We start from the raw sequence: 18,759 nt of genomic DNA, 5'->3' as shown, positions 1-18,759 counted from the left end.
ACACTGCAGAAAATCATGTGACTGTGATCTCTGGCACCGAGGAAAAACATGACCTTGTGAGAGGGTAGGCACAGACTGGGGGAGGGACAGACAAAGGGAGGAAGAGGGAATACAAGAAAAAGTAAGAGGATAGAGGGAGGGAGGTGGGGGTAGGAGGTTGTGTTTCCTCTGAGCCCACTTCCTGTCCTGATCCCAAAATGGAGCGACTGTAAGAACGACATCCCTCTGCCTGTTTCAGCCCCCCGCCTTCCACACAAACACACATCAGAGTAACCCAAACCAGTCTCCTGTGGTATCCTACAAAGGAGGAAAAAGCAGGGAGCAGAATAATATATCCCCAGTGGAAGGAAGCATTCGTTTACAAAGACAGAGGTGCAGGACATTTTGTCCTCAAGTTGCACATCAGCATGTGTGTTTTATCTGTAGTCTGTGCTCTACATTAATATTTATTTGTGTTCAGCTATTTGCTCCAGTTACCACAACACTATGGAGTATAATTAATATTTGAATACTGGTCTGTTCCTGGTGTGTTTTTTGGGGAGCTTTAGAATGTGGTCATGTTGTTGTATTAGTTACCTGTAACCTGAATACAGCATGATAAAGTTGGAAATACATTTTCCATCACTGTCTTTGAATTATAAATCTTCAGATATTAAACAAATATGTGTAGTACATCTTCTGAAACATAAACCCACCCACTTTTATCTGAATATCTTTGCTTTAAACTCAAACTGAGCCAATCTAATCTTTCAGGACAAAAATATTTTCCTATGCAGAAAAAGTTGGTTTGTCTTCCAAGAGTAGCAGTTTAAAGCTTTCAGGACGACAATAGCCCCAATGTCTTTAGTGCAACACTGACTCTAGGTGTGTAAACAACCCTTGTTGTCAAGTTACTGTTTTCTGGTGGTTATTGTGGCTTCGGGCCTGTCAAGATGGCTCATTAATTGAGTTTTATTCACCTTGAGGTTCAAGAATGTAAATTTCCATGACTGTGCTCTGGTACTACTTGTGCACTTGTAATAGAAATGCTGTCAATTTTTCCAAATCTTTACATATAATGGGCAAAAGTGACACCCAAAACACCACAACAACCACTGCTCAGGCTATAGTGACCACCTAATAAAATTAATTTAGTCTGCTTGCAGTACCACATAAATTCCACAATAACTCTCCATAGTAATTACCTTTGGTGCTAAGAGGGTTTTGGCACTACCTTAGTAAATCCATAACAACATCATCACACCATCAAGTATGTCCCTCCAGGATACCAAGGCAACCACCTAGCAGAAACTTAGTGACACCCCAGCAACAAGAGTGAATAATGTGCTTAACTGCAAGAGCAATGAGTCCCTAACAACTGAATAGATCATCTATAGTAGCAACCACCTTAAATACCCAATCAACCATTGGCAAAAGCACAGCCAACAAATTCAACAACATTGTATAACAGGACAACCACCCAGAGTGGCAGACAACAAGATAAGTCATTTGAAAGATCTTGAAAAGCACCTTTGCAGCTTTATGAAGAGTGCCGCACACCAGCAACCACCTGACATCACTGTACATGGTGTGCTTCGTCAGCGTGCTTGCATAAACTGAATGGCTTCATTTGTAACCTACTGCGCATGTTATGTATTACATTAAATTACAGTGACATTTGACAAAGGTCTGTTGGCTAGTTTGATATACACAGGCCTGAGTGCCATCTCGTGCATTTATTTGTTGTCTGTGAGCGGGGGTAAGAGTGTGTGCTCGACTGTGTGTGTGTGAGTAAGTTTGGTCTCATGACTCTGGTTAAGCTGATGTTTCAATAAGGCTGTTTTGATTGGACCTACAGCTGAACTCTGATATTTAATAATGAGCAGAGCACATACACACATACAAGGGCCGGCCAAATGATTGAATCATACAGTGAACTATAAACAACTAGTGGCTCATTAGCTGATGACTTGACCATGACACGTTGCTGCACCCTGGGCCGCCACATCATTAAACTACTGTTTAAGTTCACACTGACAGTGGAATAAACTCATGTCTAGCATCTTATCTGCTCTACATGATGCATTTTCAGGAGCACATTAAAAATTAGGCAAAGATTCATGCAAGAGAATAGCACATTCAGTTGTTAAAATTCTGGAAAATGCAACAAAATATGCATGTAAACTTTTCATATTTATATTGTAACTTGAAAACACTTATGAACAATTCAAATTAAGGCACAACGGTTAATAAATCATTGCATATTCACTGTTTGATTACCCGTCATACATACACGACTTAACAGGAAACACATTTTGAAAGCTCAAGAAAGAAATCTGCTGGGAAAATACCTCCCTCTGCAGGAATAAGAGAAGTACAGCTGATAAAAGCCCCAGCAGCATTTTGTTCTCATATTTTATTTTACAATGTATATACTGAATAAAAAATACTTGTCAGGAAGAAGGCAAGTCATTATTAAATGATTCAATAATAAAGAGGAAACTTTACAAGTGCAAATATGTAGAGTTCACCACCTGCAGACCATTTATAAACCTTGAAAGCAGAAGTAGATTAAATACATCTTTAAAAATAAACAGATCAGTTGAGAACAGACCAGAATGTCCAGGAGAAAAATTATAGAGTGGTTTGACTGGCTCATGATCTGAAGCATTGAACTACTGTAAAACACAATGAGGCAGAGTGATGCCATTTTCTCTGTTTACTAATGATGTAACATGAGACAGTAGCTGTTACATGAATTCTTCACTGTATATGGGCATGTAGTAAGACTATCCTTATTACAAGTGTATAGGGATTTATATCCATGATGATGAATTTATGACCTATATATTTTGGTAAACAGATAACATGGCAAAGCTGTGTCTGTGTCCAAATATTTCTGGATCTAGGTTTTTAAAAACACTCTTTTTTTCACACCTAAATATTATGGAGAGGACAGAAGAGAATATGCAGTGAACTCAAACCTATTGCAACAGGAAATTACTCAACCAACTAAGCCAGCCAGAACCCCGACTCCAAGAAACATTTCACCTGCTGGTTTGACCATTTTTACTGTCTAATACAAAACAGTGTCAAAGGTTAGTCCATTAATGTAAGAATGAACCAAAACCAGCTGTTAAAACTCGAGAACACAAACAAAAAGCACACTGAGTTTGATTTGTCTGCCGCTGTTTACAAAATAAAGAGGAGACTTGGTTTTACTTTATCCTTTGGCACACCCAAAGCATCATTTTATTTCACTCATGCAAAAAAAAGTACAAAAGTTGCCCAGTAAGCCTTGTAACACTTTCAACTATTCATTTTTTTATTTTTATTTATTTTTTTAATAAAACCAGTTATCCAGTGCCTGAGTTATTAGCAGTGTTGTAACAAAGTTTGTGCACTAAAATTCAAAGGTTTTTATTTCAGGTAAATCTGACTCTGAGTCACTTGATAGATAAACTCTTAAAAATTTGAACGTAAATCTGAGTAGTTTCATTTTAGACATGAGACAAGTGCGGTACTTCAGATCCATTCTTTAGTTGTTTTTACAGATAAAATATATTATCTTAATGCAATAGGAACATTATATACGTTTCAGACTTTCTTTAAAAATCAGATCCACTGTCACAATGGCTGTTTTTATTCTGAAGTATTTCTAAAATTGCTAATGCAATTTTTATTAGTTTTTTTTCCTATCTGCTTCAGTGTTGTTTCCCAGAAACAAATTTTCAGAGGCTCAAAAAGATTATTCTTTTTAAGATGTTTAAAGCCTTTTGAAAAAGGGCCAAATAAAATCCCGTAAAATAAATTTATAAAAACGACCACAGGCACATGAATACCTTTTTTCCATATTACTGTATCTTCCCCAAATATAAACCAAAAAAAGAAACAGTACGGGCTTTACAAAAGTAATAACGGGTACTGTCAAGGATTTCTGTTGCTGTGCACATGGAGCATGGAGTGCAAAGTCATATGAAGGCTATTTAGCTTTGGGGGGCAGATAGTAGGGGTGAAACAGCCTCTCATGGGCACAGACGTGCAGAGCAGCGTGTGTGTGCATCAGTAACCGTGGAAACCGTGAGGTGAAATAGCTGACGAAGCCTTCGGGCAGCTCACCAAGAGTTTCCTGTACCTCTGGCGGCAACTCGTGGTAGTGATGCTTCTGTAACAGTACAAAAGCAAGCATGTAAGGCATTTAAAAAAAACATACTGAGTGTGCAAATATTAAAATATTGTATATAAATATGCAGTCATGTCATGTAAACATGCAGACTGACCTTATTTCTCATGGCTCTAAGCAGATCTCTAACAGAGTTTCCTTTATATGTTCTGAAACGCCTCAAGTCTGGAGTGCAAATGGAGGAAAAAAAAATTATGATTACAGACCTCTGACCACAGTTATTAATTGTAGAATTATGTGTTTACCTGTTTGTAAAGGCACAGAGATATGCATCCTCCAGTTGGTTCGAACTACTGCTCTTCCTGCAGTCTCTAGTCTGACTACAATCGAACTGTCTGCTGGTTCCTTCTCTATGCGGTCACTCACATCCTTTCAACACACACACACAAAATTTAAGGAAAGGCAGATAAGAACAGTACACACATTAATCTTGATTACAACAGTAAAAATAATGACATAAAACAATGATGAGCAACACCTGGAAAAAGAGCAGCTGTTTCTCGGGACTCCAGAAGAATGGATGTTTGAGTACACAGGCGGTGGAGGGGCGTGACTCCGCCTCAGCACTGATCATTTGCTCAATCAGATCACGTGCTATGACATCATCTACAGACAAACAAGCATGAGTTTCAGATTTGTCACATGAGGTATGATTTTATTTGAGAGGTGACTCAAGCAGCTGTCTCAGATTAATTTATCATTTTCATTAAAAGATGTCTTGGGAATTTTGATAAATTGTGATTATCAAAAAATTAATTTTCACTATAACCCACACTAGTTACTGGGATAAAAGAATTAACGACCAAGAGATGTAAGTCAAAGACTACTCTTACCATGGATATCTTCCATAAAATGCAAGAGGGAATATTCTCCTGACAGGATGTTGATCTGCCGTCTCAATGCGTCACCAAAAGGGTGCTGCCCCCTGCTGACCACATAGTAAAACACACAGCCTGCTGAGAACACGTCCACAGCTGCTGTCTGGAAAGATGACAGAAAAAGATGAAGAAAGTCACCTGAACGTGTTGCAGTAGTTCAGGATTTGGAAATGGTGAAACAAATCATAAAATCCTGATCTGGCTAGAGATAAACCTGGTTTATCAACTGTTACTAACATATTTACTTTCATGTTGTATTCTGCCTGGTGCGATGATTAAGTAAGTACATACTGGTTTATTTCCAGGTGTATCTCGCAGCACTTCAGGAGCTATCCACCCCTCTGTTCCCGGTATTCCAGAACGCAAGGAGAAGCTGGTCCGACCGTCGGGGATCTTCTTACAGAGCCCGAAGTCTGAGATGAGAGCTCGGATTTGACCCAATGCACTTGGACCAGAAAGAAGAATGTTTCTAGGCTTCAGGTCACGATGGACTATATGAGGAAAAGGATGGAGGAATTTTGAGTTTCCAAAAGAAACATTTTTGTTTGCTTGTTTGATTTTTTTAGTTTTTTTTTTTTAAATACAGGGATTAACAATACATTTTATTTATGATTACAAGTCATATGCATCTATCCTAATGGGCGTGTGTGTGTGTATCTCAGACCTATATTGAGTGAGTGGAGGTGTTGGAGTCCACACATGGTCTGTTCCAGCAGAGTTATAGGATTCAGCTCAGGAAAGGAAGCTGGGTCCTCTACATACTGAAGAGAATACAGAGAAGTAGCAACAGAACCTTTAATTCTTCATTAAGAGATCTCAATCTAAGTTACATACAAGGGTGAGACAAAAATGTATTACTCCACTAACAAAGCCCTACAGTGCTGACCTGTTGCATGGTTGCAGCACACAGCTCAATGGCGATGTAAGTGAAGAGGCGGTCTCTCTCTGTGCAGAAGTATCGGATGACATTTGGGTGTGTGTCAGACTCCCGCAGGAGCTGCACCTCACGCTCTGCTACCTCAAAACACTCTGGCAGGATTCGCTTTACAGCCACGTTACGTCCATCAAATCTTCCCCTAAAGTTCAAGAAAGCATCCTCACTTGTTATGTACATATTAGTTCAGGCCAATACCATGAAAATGGTGCTGGTTTGTTGGTAAATACATACAGAAGAAAGTTTTCTGTGAATAGTACAGAGCTTTGTTAGTGAAGAGAATCTACCAGAACAGTTTAAGGTTAAAATGCCAGCTCTGGCTGACACCTACACACTCTACTCTCTCTACTTTCAGTCATCATCATTTTTTAGGCTCCATAAATTATATAAAGTAATTATATCTTGCAGTATTAGGATCTGTAGAGGCGAGGGGGAGTTTTCTGTTCGATCTCTTTGGTTTTTAGATCAGGTAATTTTAGGTTGACTAACTTATATTAATTTTGTCTGAACAACCAACCCTGAAGCTATAAATCCTTTAATAATAGTAATGAAAAAGTACTTTGAGTGCTATAATTGTGGTTGCTAGGGGTAAATTGGAGCTTTCAATGCAATGACTTAATGCATATTAAGCTAGAAAACTGCTTGACAATTTAAACTACAGTGTGTTGTCACTGTTGATCAACACTTTGAAAATATATTAATATGATCTGTTCACAAACAGCCAAAAGAGCTCTTTGAAAAGGTATAACTAATGTACCTGAACACAAAAGTTCCTGCTGTGCCATGACCAAGAACCTCAGAGGGTGCAAAGGTGATTTTTCCTACCAGCACTTCCTCACCATTTCCTTCTGAAACAAATAGGATGGTAAATTAAATCGTATCTATAAATGACCTTAGTTTCATTTTTATTTGAACCCAATTCAAGTAATTTTGACGAGTTCCTCCAAAATCAAAATCGAGGGTTAAGTACTTAAATAATCAGAGGACTTTTATGATGTGTAAATGCATTAAAAATTGTATATACATATATAAAAAAGGTGAAACAATTTGGAATTTTACCTGCCGCAGATCTGTGGTCAGTTGTGCCATTTTTATCTGTATCTGAGTTACTACTGCTGCGACTGTGAAGACTAGGAGGAGCATCATTTGATGCAGGTGGAGAGACTAGATAAAGAGAAACAAACTCACAAATTATGTGTGCTGCACATGCTTAATTTCTGTACCTAAATTAACCAAGAAAACAATAATACTTTTGACATTTCTAGACTTAACTACTGCTTACAGCAGTAGTATCCAACTCAGGTACATTAGGGCCCCAACCCTGCAGATGTATCTCTGCTCCAACACACCTGACTGAAATTAAGTCATTCTGCAGAACTTCATAGTCTGTTGGAGCCATTTAATTCGAGCCAGATGTTTTGAAGCAGGGAAACTTTACAACCTGGACTGTGACCTTCCAAGACCGACAACTCAAGCTTACACACTTCATTACAGACTTCAATAAACCCTGATTTTCCAACGATGAAGAAAAATGTTTAATCATTATTAAAAACATGAATTAAAAAAAAGTTTTAAAAGTTACTGTACATACCACTAGTAACAGCTGTGTCAACAGACATGGTCACGTCTGCAGAATCTGAGGTGGTGGTCTGAATATTTGCTGTCTGCATGCTGGTCTGCATATGTGTCTGCATGCGCTGGAGGCGAGACTCAAAAGCCTCCTCCAGCTGCCTTTGAGCTTTCAGTTGTTTGGCTGTACGCTGTAAAAACACAAGCATGCAGGGTGCTTTAGTAACTGTAAAAAGGTGGACTTGGTAAGCATGTAAATGAATACAACTTAGAGGTGTCTTCATCTCTCTATGCTGTGCTTCAGCCAAGCCTCTCATTAAATAGCAGGGAAATGGCCTGTGGTGCTTCTTTTCTCATTTTCTTTCTCTTATTGCTTGGGTGGCACGATACACAAGCATGGAGCTGTCACCCAAATAAATTTATAAAGGCTATATGCACCGCTGAGACTGGGAGAAACAAGTTGCCAACACAAAGACGTAGTCCTGCCTGCTTTAGGGATGCAACGTCAACGTCAGTGTCTTCCGAGCTACACCAAATCTCTCCAATGAAGTACAACTTCATCCCATTTGGTAAATTAGGCATTTCTCTGGCCATAGCATGCACAGTTCATCCCCTTACAATGACAAATATTGTTTAAAGTCCACGTTTTCACCACAAAACATATCACGTTATAACGCGATACGTTTCATGTTTATACAATAAAACTATCACGTTGTAACATAAGGTCCTAATTTTTTTTTTTTTTTTTTTTTTTGGGGTGACAGCTCCACGTTTCTGTAGCAAGGAAAATAATTAGCTAAAATGATGATTTTAATCGTAATTTTCATTCTGATCAACGTACATTCACACCTGAAAACAGAATCCTCTGAGATCCATCCCATATTCTACATTCAAAGTATCTGTTGTTACTATTAAGCAGATAATGTGAAGTTCAGCACTCCAGACTGGATCAATTTAAGAGTTCCTTTGTGCCTTTATCAGTTAGCATCTTAAAAAGTAGCCTGAATTAAACAGAGTTACGGAGGTTATTTAGCAGGTTGAAACCACAAACCTACAGATGCCCCAAGTTTTTCTTTTTTTTTTTTTCTTTCATGAACAATTTTACCTCTGTGTATTTGTAACTGCATCTTTTTTGTAAGTATGTATTTTCAATATTTTTGTGCCTTCAAGTGGGTGTATTCTTAATTCATCTGTCAATGGGTCAAGCATCAAAAAGTCCAAGCACAATTGTTCCCTAAGGGAGCAAACAAACTATCTATCTATCATTCATCTATCTATCGACGTATCCATGTATATCCATCTACCCATAATTCCACCTGTTGATACAAACAGATAAGGGAGAAAGATATTGTTTATCCAGATGTTATCTCTTTCAAAGAAAGCGTTACCTATTTTAACAAGACATTATCAAACAACATTTTATACTTCATAAATCATAACATAAATAATGACATTTATAGCTTGTTTATTTTTTTGTATGGATTACATAAACAATATATTATTTGTTAGTGAGCTATAAAGAAGCTACAGGTCCATTACACAGAGCTAGGTTGTTTCCCTCTGGTCTGAGCTTGTTGCAGCAACACATCTAAAGTACTACCATAATATTGGAAAGTAAATGTAGGTCTTTGCAAAAATTTAAATGAATAATGGTTTTCAAATACCTTTTAGCAGCTTTTATCTAAAAAAAAAAACTGAGGTGTAAATGTAGAGACACACAGAAACTTACGATAGGACAAGTGAGTGCAAAAGCAAGCCATCCTCCAAGCAGCAGCGTCAGGACAGCCAGCGTCAGACGGTCCTGAGTCATATAGACAGGCAGCATAGTGGCAGGCCTCTGATCCTGTTCCGTTGTCCTGCTCCCAGCACCTCTTTTATTAGTATTAGTGTCACCATGGCTGCCACCAACTGTCTGAAACTGAAGGACAAGAGCAGAAACAAATGCTACATAATGAGGATCAACTTTGTAATCTGTGTTTATGTTATTTGGTCTCTACAAAGCTGTTTATGTTGTTAATGTTACAAAGTGGAAATTTCTCTGTGTTGTGGTCTAAAGTTGCTTAAAGAAAACCTGACAGAAATAGCTGTAAGAGACTAGGATTATTATTTGTTTCCATTTTTGTAATTTAAACATTCTCAGATATACACTACAGTAATGGCAAGTACTGTGTCTCACATAGTGCTGATGGTAGTAGGAGGCAGAGGAGACTGGAGAGGCGGAAGATCGAGGGGGGATGACTGCCTCACCAGAATGCTGCAGAGAGGCTGGGAAATCTCTCAGCATGGTGGTGTGTGCTACTGGAGGGAGCTCATGGTGACCTACAACACAAAAAACACAGTGTGTTTACTGGTGCACAGCTGTCTCATTTTGCAAACAATACTTCTAAATTTAAGTTTAAACCTAGCTATCTTTTTTTTTCTCAGTTTTTTTTTTCTGGATGCAGTGAATCCTTTATGGGTGCTGAGTGTGTTTGTGTGTCTTTACCTATTAGCAGCCATTGGTTTTTCTTGCTGTTTGTGCTCCCTGGTGGGTAACGCACATCGGTGGATGGTGTGATCTCACACTCCCCTTTCTCACTGACCGTCACTCCAACAGTCATTGGACCGTCTATCCGTGCCAGGGTTAGTCCCCGAGGCTGCCATGGCAACAACACAGACCAACCATCATGTTAGCACATGGATTATTATCTATTCCTTATCATCAGGTAACTTATTCTCACAGGCTTTCTCTTAATATTATTGTGTCTAATTATATTGGTTTTATGTGCATTTTTATACTCACGTGTGCTAGCGTGCTTGTGTATGTATGTAAATGTACGTCAGTGAATATGTGCATATGTGTATATTTGTGTATTTATATTTATTGTTCTTTTTATGTAAAGCACATTGTGTTTACAGGTAATGAAATGTGCTATATAGATAAAATTGCCATTGCCATATTAGTTCCTTGTTTAAAAGAAGGGGAGCATTTTTACCAATACTGACATATATGATAAAAATAATACATATTTGCACTCACCACTAATGAGACTCCATGGTGGACGAGAGATGTTGAGGCATAGAGGTGGGAGTTCAATTTTCCTACATAGAGAGTGGGTCTGAAGGTAACAAAAGCTGGGTTATTTCCTTAACTAAATACTGTTCTTCGTATACCTATATGTTCCTAAGTCATACCTATTCATCAGTGGATGGACTGCTCTTAGAGCTATGTCTGGATTTAAACTCACTCGATTCTCTGTGACTGAAATTTTAAGCTTTCACAAAACAAGTAAGAACAACTTTAAGCTGGAAAATTGTTAAACAATTCCCAAGTCTTCTAGCTACTAATCCTAATGATCAATAAGAAGCCCAAACACAAGACACCACTGCACGGCTGCAGGTGAATAAGTGTATAAAATGTCTCTCACACTAGTTGTGTTTGTGCAGTGGCTTGCTCCTTCACAAACTGATAGCTCCACTTCAAGGTAGAGTGTGCTTCTGCCTGGTTTTTAGCGGAGGAGAAGGTGAGGAACCGTAGTGTTTCCATAGCAAGGGACAGGTGAGGGGCGTGTCTCAGCGAGTCCCCAGAGTACAGGTACACCCCCACAACGGGTGAGCCATAGTTTTGACTCCATAGTACATCACCTAGAAAACAATATAGCATTACATTTACAGTTTTAATGCTGAGCAGAAATTAAAATCAAGAAACCCATCATTTGCTTATTCACGTAGTTAAAACTAAATACTTCCCCCTACCTGACTCTCTATCAACTGTCACAACAAGACCATCACCACTTGACACCAGATGGGCCATTTCTGAAAACAATGAACACAAAGCCAGTTAGTTTAGGGAGAGGATGGACTTTGTTCTTTTCTAAAGATTTTACATTTTTTCTCAGGATTTTGGCCTAGTGGGGAATCCCGGTCTCTCTCTCTCTCTCTCTCTCTCTCTCTCTCGCTCTCGCTCTCTCTCTATATATATATTATATAATATTATATTATATTTCACACAGGTCCTCACACAAGGAGGTTAGAGTTTTTGTGTAAAATGTCAACAAAAACAGAGTGCAATCATTAAAAAAAATTAAGCCTTTTGTAATTAACACTTGCAATATTTTAATAGCTAGCAACATATTTCAATGAAGTTGTATTTACAAAAAGTTCAGAAATAGAGATGTGGAAAGTTTCAACACGGTGAAAAACTGTAAAAGATCTATTTAGAATGTTTCTCAAAAAAAGAAAAAGATTTAAAGAATCTGGATAACTCTGTACTAAGGGCTATAAAACATTTATTTAATGCTTGTGATTATCAAGTCCTCTGAGAGCACTGGCTTAAAAGCAGAAATGTTTCTGTATTGAATATCTCTCAAAGGGCTCAGGAACACTTCTATGTGTGTATGTGTGTAGAACACTTGTTCTACATTCATGAATGTAGAACAAGACCCTTCCATTCAGAGAAAAAGCATATTAATAAATTCCAGAAATGCTCCAAAGCTTTAAAGCTCAAACAACCTTCTATACTGCAACAAAATGGTTCTGCAGTAAAAGAGCCCACATTCTTGCAGTCCAAACATGTTACCCACTGAAAACATTTGGTAAATTTAATTTAAAAAACATGAAAGAGGGTTCAAAATGAGCTCAAGCCCTCTATCAGACAAGAACCGTTACATTTTCAACTTAAAAAAACTACAGCTAATAGTATTCACAAAAGTTCAGTGTCATGTCACTAGCATCCAATTTAGAAACAAGCATGATTTATTTTAAATAATAATCCACATTTCATTTCTCAATTCCAATATTTGATGTTATGTTTCTTTTTCCTTTTATTCACTTTTGAACCACAAGTAAATAAATGCTTTCTCAATATATTATTGTATTATTTTAAGGTTTTAAGCATCCTAATAAAAATTAAAAAGAAGAAACAAAAGAAACAATAAGAAATAGCACCTAAAATTGTGCTTATTCTTTTCATAATCAGTTACCGCACATTAATTATTTTTAAAAGATAAAGAGCTACTGAAAGAAATAGTTTCATATGTTCATATACAACCAGTTCACTGAATAAACAAACTGAATGTGTGAGAAGGGACATACTGTAGTCTTGCTTATCATCATAAGGAAGGGCGGAGTAATCATTGTATGTAGCGCTCCATCCCAGTTCTTGTGTCTTAGTATCGAACATGGTGACCATGTACTCTGGAAAACAAACAGCAACACTCTTGAATATCATGCGTTGTTCCTCAGCTGCAGGAGACTGTTCATGAGCCGTTGTCTGTGGGATGTACCTGTGCGTCCAATGTAGAGCAGAGGAGTGTTGGGGCAGATAGACTCAGAGGAGGAGGTGGTTAAACTGGTTTGCTTCTCACCCGTTTCAGGATCCACTACAAACCACACATCCTGTTTTTTTCCTGCAAGTACACATGGCATTATTGACCAGGAGCAATCAGGGAAGTTAATTATTCACATGGTATGTCTTTATTTCTGACAACAGTTGACCTCAAACACAGAGCTCAAAGCACATTCAGTAAAATACATTTCAATGTCTTTCAAATACACACACACTGAAAAACGTTTGACCTGTATAAAGCATGCCATCAGAGCTTCTGCAGGGAGCTGACTGAACCAGCTCTGGGATAGTAAATGGCAGTTTCTGCAGATAAAGAAAATCAATGTGGTCAAATGGTAAAAACAAAACAAAACACAGATAAGCAAATTCAATATTCCTTACCATCAAGCCTTCCTTGTACTTTCCACCAAGTACATATAAACTGCCATCATTAGGGTCTGGGAGAAAAGCTGGTCTACATACAGATAAATAAAGGCATTCGTTAACTACTAAAATCATGAACTGTTGAGAAGCACTGTGCATTTTTATGTCATAATTTATTGTATAGTTATGGTCAATCTAAACAAGGTGATCTATGCTAAAGTTGAGAGTAATGTCCAAAGGTTTAGGACATAATCAGTCTTCAAGACTTGTCGACTCTTGTTATCCCTGGATCTCCAGCTAATCTGCATGTTTTCATTTAGCAGGCAATTTTATCCAATATGACTAAGAAATAAAGAACAACATTTAAGCATCACGCTGACAAAAAAAAAAGTGCTACATCCATTTAAATCTATTCAAACGTCAGAATACAACTAGAACAGGTACAGATGTTCAAAGTAAGTGTACAAGTGAGCATAGGTTAGGACTGTTAGCGGTGTTCATAGAGAAGGTGTTCTCAGAAGAGATTCTTCAAGGTAGAGAGGGACAAACCTATTTAACAAACCATTTCGTTCCACCATACTGGAACCAGAAATGAGAGTCAAGACTGAGATTGCCTTGTGCATGGGGATGTACCAGATGAAATTCCTGAGAGGAACATAGTGTTCAAGAAGGAACATAAGCCTGTATAACTGAGTGTAGATAAATGGGAGCAGTCAATTTAGGCAGCAAAGGTGATGAAGTTGAGTCAGGAAGCCAGTGAAGTTCAATGACTAATAGAGTGGCATGTGTCCACTTTCTGTACGACACTTACTGCACAAGCTGTGACACTTGCTAAAACAGCACTGCAATAACACAATAAGTCATGCGGGCAGATGATTAGGTCCAAGGAGGTGGTCTGTATCAGTGGTCCAGGACCTCCCATGAGGGTCCCAAAGTTTTGACCATTCAGAGCCACTGTGATTAATGTCCACACAGAGAAGAGTAGAAGTGTATCTGCTTAAGTTTTTTTTTTTTTTCATGGAAACATAAACTTTTTAAACCAGATCCCAAAGAGAATAAATGGAGGTCATAAAAAATCTGCTATACAATATTTTATCACATGTATCCTTAGTCATCCAAAAAAGCCACTTATAAGGCTACAACTTGTGCATCCAATCAATTTTCATCCATGTACTGGGGTTCAGTGAGGTCAGTGACCTGGTAGAGCTACAGCAGAGGAGTACTTCATGTCTGTCCCGGTACCCTTGATTTAATTAGAATCTCATTAATTAAAGCATAAAACCAAGCATGGTTTCAGCAAGGGGTGGGGCAGGGGTCCATGGCTTTTTAGTATTTGCATGAAGGAGGTCTTCAAGGAAAATACATCTTTTTTTTTCCTATAAACCACTTCATATAAACCACTGGTTTATATCACAAAAAGAAGAGGTCCTAGTACTCTGAGCTCAAAAACTGAACAGAAAATGCTCAGTGCCATAAACAAGAAACCCCCAGCTTAACAACTTAAAAATTTAACACGGATTCTTAAATTAAGTGACCTGCAGATCACTGCTAATACTTAAAAAATCCACAAGCTAGACGTGAAACTGCAGCTCTACAACACTAATTTTTAATAGATTTAACTCTGTACACAGTATGAAGAGTAATAGTGTCAGTTCAAATTAAATTTAAGAACACCACTGATGTCAAGGTGCAAGCCTCTCTTTTAATCCATTCTCACTGACTCTCATCTGAGCCCCTCCCTTATGACTGAGCTGATCCAATTCAATACCTGGTAAGCTCCTCACTTCAACCAACCATCCAGCTGCAAATCACATTATATAATTATAAGACTGATCATCCACCTCCGTCCTATGGCACCCATTTCCAAAATGCACATATGAACACCTCTCAATTCAAATATTGTGTTTGTTATGTACAAGCAGTGACAAAGAACCACATCAGAAGACTGCTAATGCTCAGACTGGGTGGGTTGTTCCTCTCTGTTGCATGCATGAGAGATGCAGGACTGTTATCTTTCAAAACAGATAATGTGAGGGATATATGCTTTTTGCAAACAGAGCAGGGAAGTAACGTTTTAAAAAAGTGGTTACTTGAGATACATGTGGAAAACCAGTTTAATGCTACGGGGCGAACTGACACACTGAAGGTTGTCCAGCTGACATCAGATCACCAAAGAAGCGTGTTTCAAATCATTATGATAATTTGACACAAGTAGTAGTTACAAGCATGTCATGCAGAAATACCCATTATAAATACTGTAAACATAGCTGCATCCCAATTTGACTGAAAGACAATAAACCAAGTAAATAAGCAAGACAGAAACTTCACACTTCCCAATATTGTGTGCAATAAATATGTTTAAGTCTGCACCACAAACTAATTAAAGTTTACCTCTATGTCCACAGACTGTAGTTGTGTGTAACTTACTCTCTGAGGTAGACTGGTATTTGAATAATGGGGTCTGAAAGATTAAAATGATAAAAAATGAGGAAATTTCTACAAATAAAAAAAATAAAGTGAATGTCACTGATTTCTGAGTGTATGAACCTTCTCTTAAGGTCCACTTGATGTCTCCTGTCTGTTTGGACACAGCATGCAGACTACCGTCCAGGGTTGAGACAAGCAGGAGGGACTCCGGGAGGGTGACTGACCTGACTCCTCCAACCTGAAGAGTTGCAAATAAAAAGAGATGTGAGAGAGAACCACTATGCCAGCTGTCTTACAAGGAGGTCAGCTGTGTCATGTATCTCAAGATTTCATGACAGCTCACCTATAAAGTGTGTGTGTGTGTGTGTGTGTGTGTGTGTGTGTGTGTGTGTGTGTGTGTGTGTGTGTGTGTGTGTGTGTGTGTGTGTGTAAATTTATGGTAGTGGGTGTGCCAAGCCTAGATTGTCCAAGTCTATGAGTTGGTACTCTAATAAAGATTGCACGTTGCTCATTTAACAGGATATCCTTATTTACTTTGCTCTTTTTTTTTTTTTTTTTTTTTCTTCTTACTTTGCTCTTCTAAAGGTATACTCTAAGCTGAGTACATGTATTGCTCATGTTGTGGGGATATAAATTTGTTTACGCAATCTGTTTCATATCATTTTGGGAACAAAAAGTAATTCCATGTAATACACACAATGGTTAAAGATTTTATCCAAAACTGGTCATATAAACATATGAGTACAATCGGATTTAATTTTAAATTATTTAATACTGAGCTAATGGTGAGAGTAGATAATGGCAAAATAAATCTCTCGGCAATGTCCCCTAAAGTGATCGAAACACTACAGTGAACATTTGCATGCGTGCGTGCGTGCGTGTGCGTGTGTAGCATATCGTCGCGCCCATATTTACCCAATGCGGCTGTAGCAGGACAGTAGAGAAAATTTTCACAGTGGGCCCCTTCTAACTAGCGTCCATTGCCCTTTTATTATAACAATAAAATTTTAACATTATCTCAAAATGTTTTGTTATTATGGCATTAATTTTCTCAAATACAACGTTTGGAAGTTTTTTTGACAGCTTTCACTCTTCTTCAGCTTAATCATAATTTGTTATTTACTCTTTATTTAATTAGCATGTTTCCGAAACAGATTATTAAACTATGTGCTAAAACCTACATTATGACTCTTCTGGATGACATTTATAGCATAAATAAATGCAACTTTCAGCGGCAATGCTTACCGGATGCATATGGAAATTAAAATAAAAACACTACTTACACACAATGCTCAAAAGCTTCCATCCATGCACCTTAGCCATTATCCAGATTTCTTTTCTATCGACTCTATAACTTTATACTCTTAGCTTGACATGTCAGCGTAACTGGACAGAGCCAAAGAAACGTTATTGTCTAAGTTGGCTGTTTTTCATCATCAAGACACCCAGGTAGTCAACAGGAGCAGCTGCTCTAAGTAGGTTCTGTATTATCTGCAATACTTAGCATTGTCTTGATTTATTTTTGCAGTTCCTGCTTTCTTATTCTTTATTTTGTTACAGCCAGCCAGATAACACCTTTTCATTTTGGTAAACCCTCTCTCGCATTGCTTGCTGCAAGAGCGTGAGGTTGTGGCGGGGCCTTTCAAAGAAGTTAAGCGCGAGCGCGGACTGTCATTATTGCAAACTCTTCCCTTGTCACTGTTCTGTAGCGCCACAAAGCTAGTCAGCCCTCGAGCATTTCACTGATATGCCTGCTGACAAGCAGCTCCTCTGCTTGAGGTACAAGAAACCAAGCACCGAATTAAGGCGTGCATGGAGACTCCGCAGGTGTATGTTTACACGCACAGACTTTCGGTCGGCCCAAAGCAGTTCAGCCCCTAACCTAACCATTTTCTAATTTCTGACCTAGCTTTAAACATTTATAAATCAGACTGTAACCGAGGAAACAAAATTGCTGTTCCCATTCAGGAAATCCCTGTAAGTTGATGTTCAATCAATGTTTTGGTCCTTATTATCAGCTATTACATGCGCAAGCGCGCACTCACAGCTTCACACAAACAAACACACGCGCGCGCCCACCCACACACAGTGTAAGTTTCTTCAGGCAAACTGGACTGTCCAGTGAGCTAGCAAAACACTTTAATCATCCCACCATACCACTGGCAACTTTACCAGAGCCTTAAAAATAGACGCGGATGCCAGTTGCGGGCTCCGCTGCGCATAAATAGCAAGACTCTCACTGCATTCACAACAGAAACAACCACACAAGTTAATGTTACGAAATTTACCTGTAAAAGTTTGCTTTCCCATGACAGCAGGAGAAGAAACAGTAGCAGGTGTCCTAGCGCCCCCATGACCCCTAAAACACTTTGTTTCATGATCCGACACAAACGGAAGAAAAGCTATTGAACTAACAACAGAGGTCGAACTCTCTCCTCGGTTCCAGCGATTGCGTCCATCTGTCCCACAGCAAAATTCTGACTTTTAACATCGCTTAAAACTCTGTGCGTTGTTAACAAAAGTAGTAAAAAGAAAAAAATTAAAGCAACGAGTATCGCTTTAAAACCATGACAACCGCTCCTGTCACTATTCTATATTTCCGTGTTGGGACGGAACTGGTGACGTCAGGGGCGAGTTGTCAAGTCGCGCAGAGGGCGGGACCCTTTCCCTCTTTAAAGCGCTGCAGCGTTTAGCGTTGAGTGACAGGTGTTCTGACAAATGGCAGAAGACATGTGGAGGACATGGGGCGGTGCTGTAGAAAGGGCTGGAACACGTGGAAACAGACAACAGGACAGAACGCAACAAGAGAGGCTTTTTGTGCAACAGAATGTGGTGGAGAGGGATTAATTGTTTATTAACACTCACAGTTAGACAAAAACTAGTGGAAAGTACTTTTCTATCATTTATAAACAAGAGCACTTCTTTTCTTATTGTATAGGCTTAATATTTCATACTTTTTTAGAGAGGAAAATTTCGTTTTTACCCTTTATTTGTAAGGCACTGGCTTTACGAAGAAACATTTTATCTAATTTCAGACTGAGATGTTACAGCAGCATGAAAAGATTAGAATAAAAATGAAAAGAGAGAAAGAAATACTAGG

At 38.4% G+C, this 18,759-nt stretch overlaps 1 protein-coding gene across 2 annotated transcripts; it reads right to left on the bottom strand.

The window, feature by feature from the left end:
- Positions 1–3,195: 3,195 nt before the first annotated feature.
- On the bottom strand, positions 3,196–18,277 carry ern2 (endoplasmic reticulum to nucleus signaling 2). Of its 2 annotated transcripts, none has more exons than XM_041983564.1 (24): positions 17,948–18,277; positions 15,780–15,897; positions 15,660–15,693; positions 13,251–13,323; positions 13,100–13,172; positions 12,808–12,930; positions 12,617–12,718; positions 11,279–11,338; positions 10,951–11,167; positions 10,563–10,641; positions 10,029–10,179; positions 9,720–9,862; positions 9,273–9,461; positions 7,566–7,734; positions 7,034–7,138; positions 6,732–6,822; positions 5,927–6,116; positions 5,705–5,801; positions 5,332–5,531; positions 4,996–5,143; positions 4,641–4,768; positions 4,408–4,531; positions 4,260–4,327; positions 3,196–4,144 (listed from the first exon to the last, which is right to left on the bottom strand). In XM_041983564.1, the coding sequence occupies exons 1-24, from the start codon at positions 18,035–18,037 to the stop codon at positions 3,962–3,964; spliced, it is 2,955 nt and encodes a 984-aa protein (XP_041839498.1). In that variant the 5' UTR covers positions 18,038–18,277; the 3' UTR covers positions 3,196–3,961. The 2 variants fall into 2 exon arrangements, with proteins under 2 accessions (XP_041839498.1, XP_041839499.1); XM_041983565.1 differs by having other exon boundaries at positions 6,732–6,819.
- Between the last annotated feature and the right edge of the window lie 482 nt (positions 18,278–18,759).

The sequence above is a fragment of the Melanotaenia boesemani genome, chromosome 4, assembly GCF_017639745.1.
Source record: "Melanotaenia boesemani isolate fMelBoe1 chromosome 4, fMelBoe1.pri, whole genome shotgun sequence".
Lineage (NCBI taxonomy): Eukaryota > Metazoa > Chordata > Actinopteri > Atheriniformes > Melanotaeniidae > Melanotaenia > Melanotaenia boesemani.
This window is presented reverse-complemented; position numbering and strand designations above follow the sequence as displayed.

What these genes read in the sequence shown, in the direction of transcription:
- ern2 (XM_041983564.1), bottom strand. Translation starts at nt 18,037, where the DNA reads ATGAAACAAAGTGTTTTAGGGGTCATGGGGGCGCTAGGACACCTGCTA. An exon ending in GCAGGAACTTTTGTGTTCAG is followed by an intron (nt 6,117 to 6,731) that starts GTACATTAGTTA and finishes CTTGAACTTTAG; the next exon opens with GGGAAGATTTGATGGACGTA. An exon ending in AACAGCTGCTCTTTTTCCAG is followed by an intron (nt 4,532 to 4,640) that starts GTGTTGCTCATC and finishes GTGTGTTGAAAG; the next exon opens with GATGTGAGTGACCGCATAGA.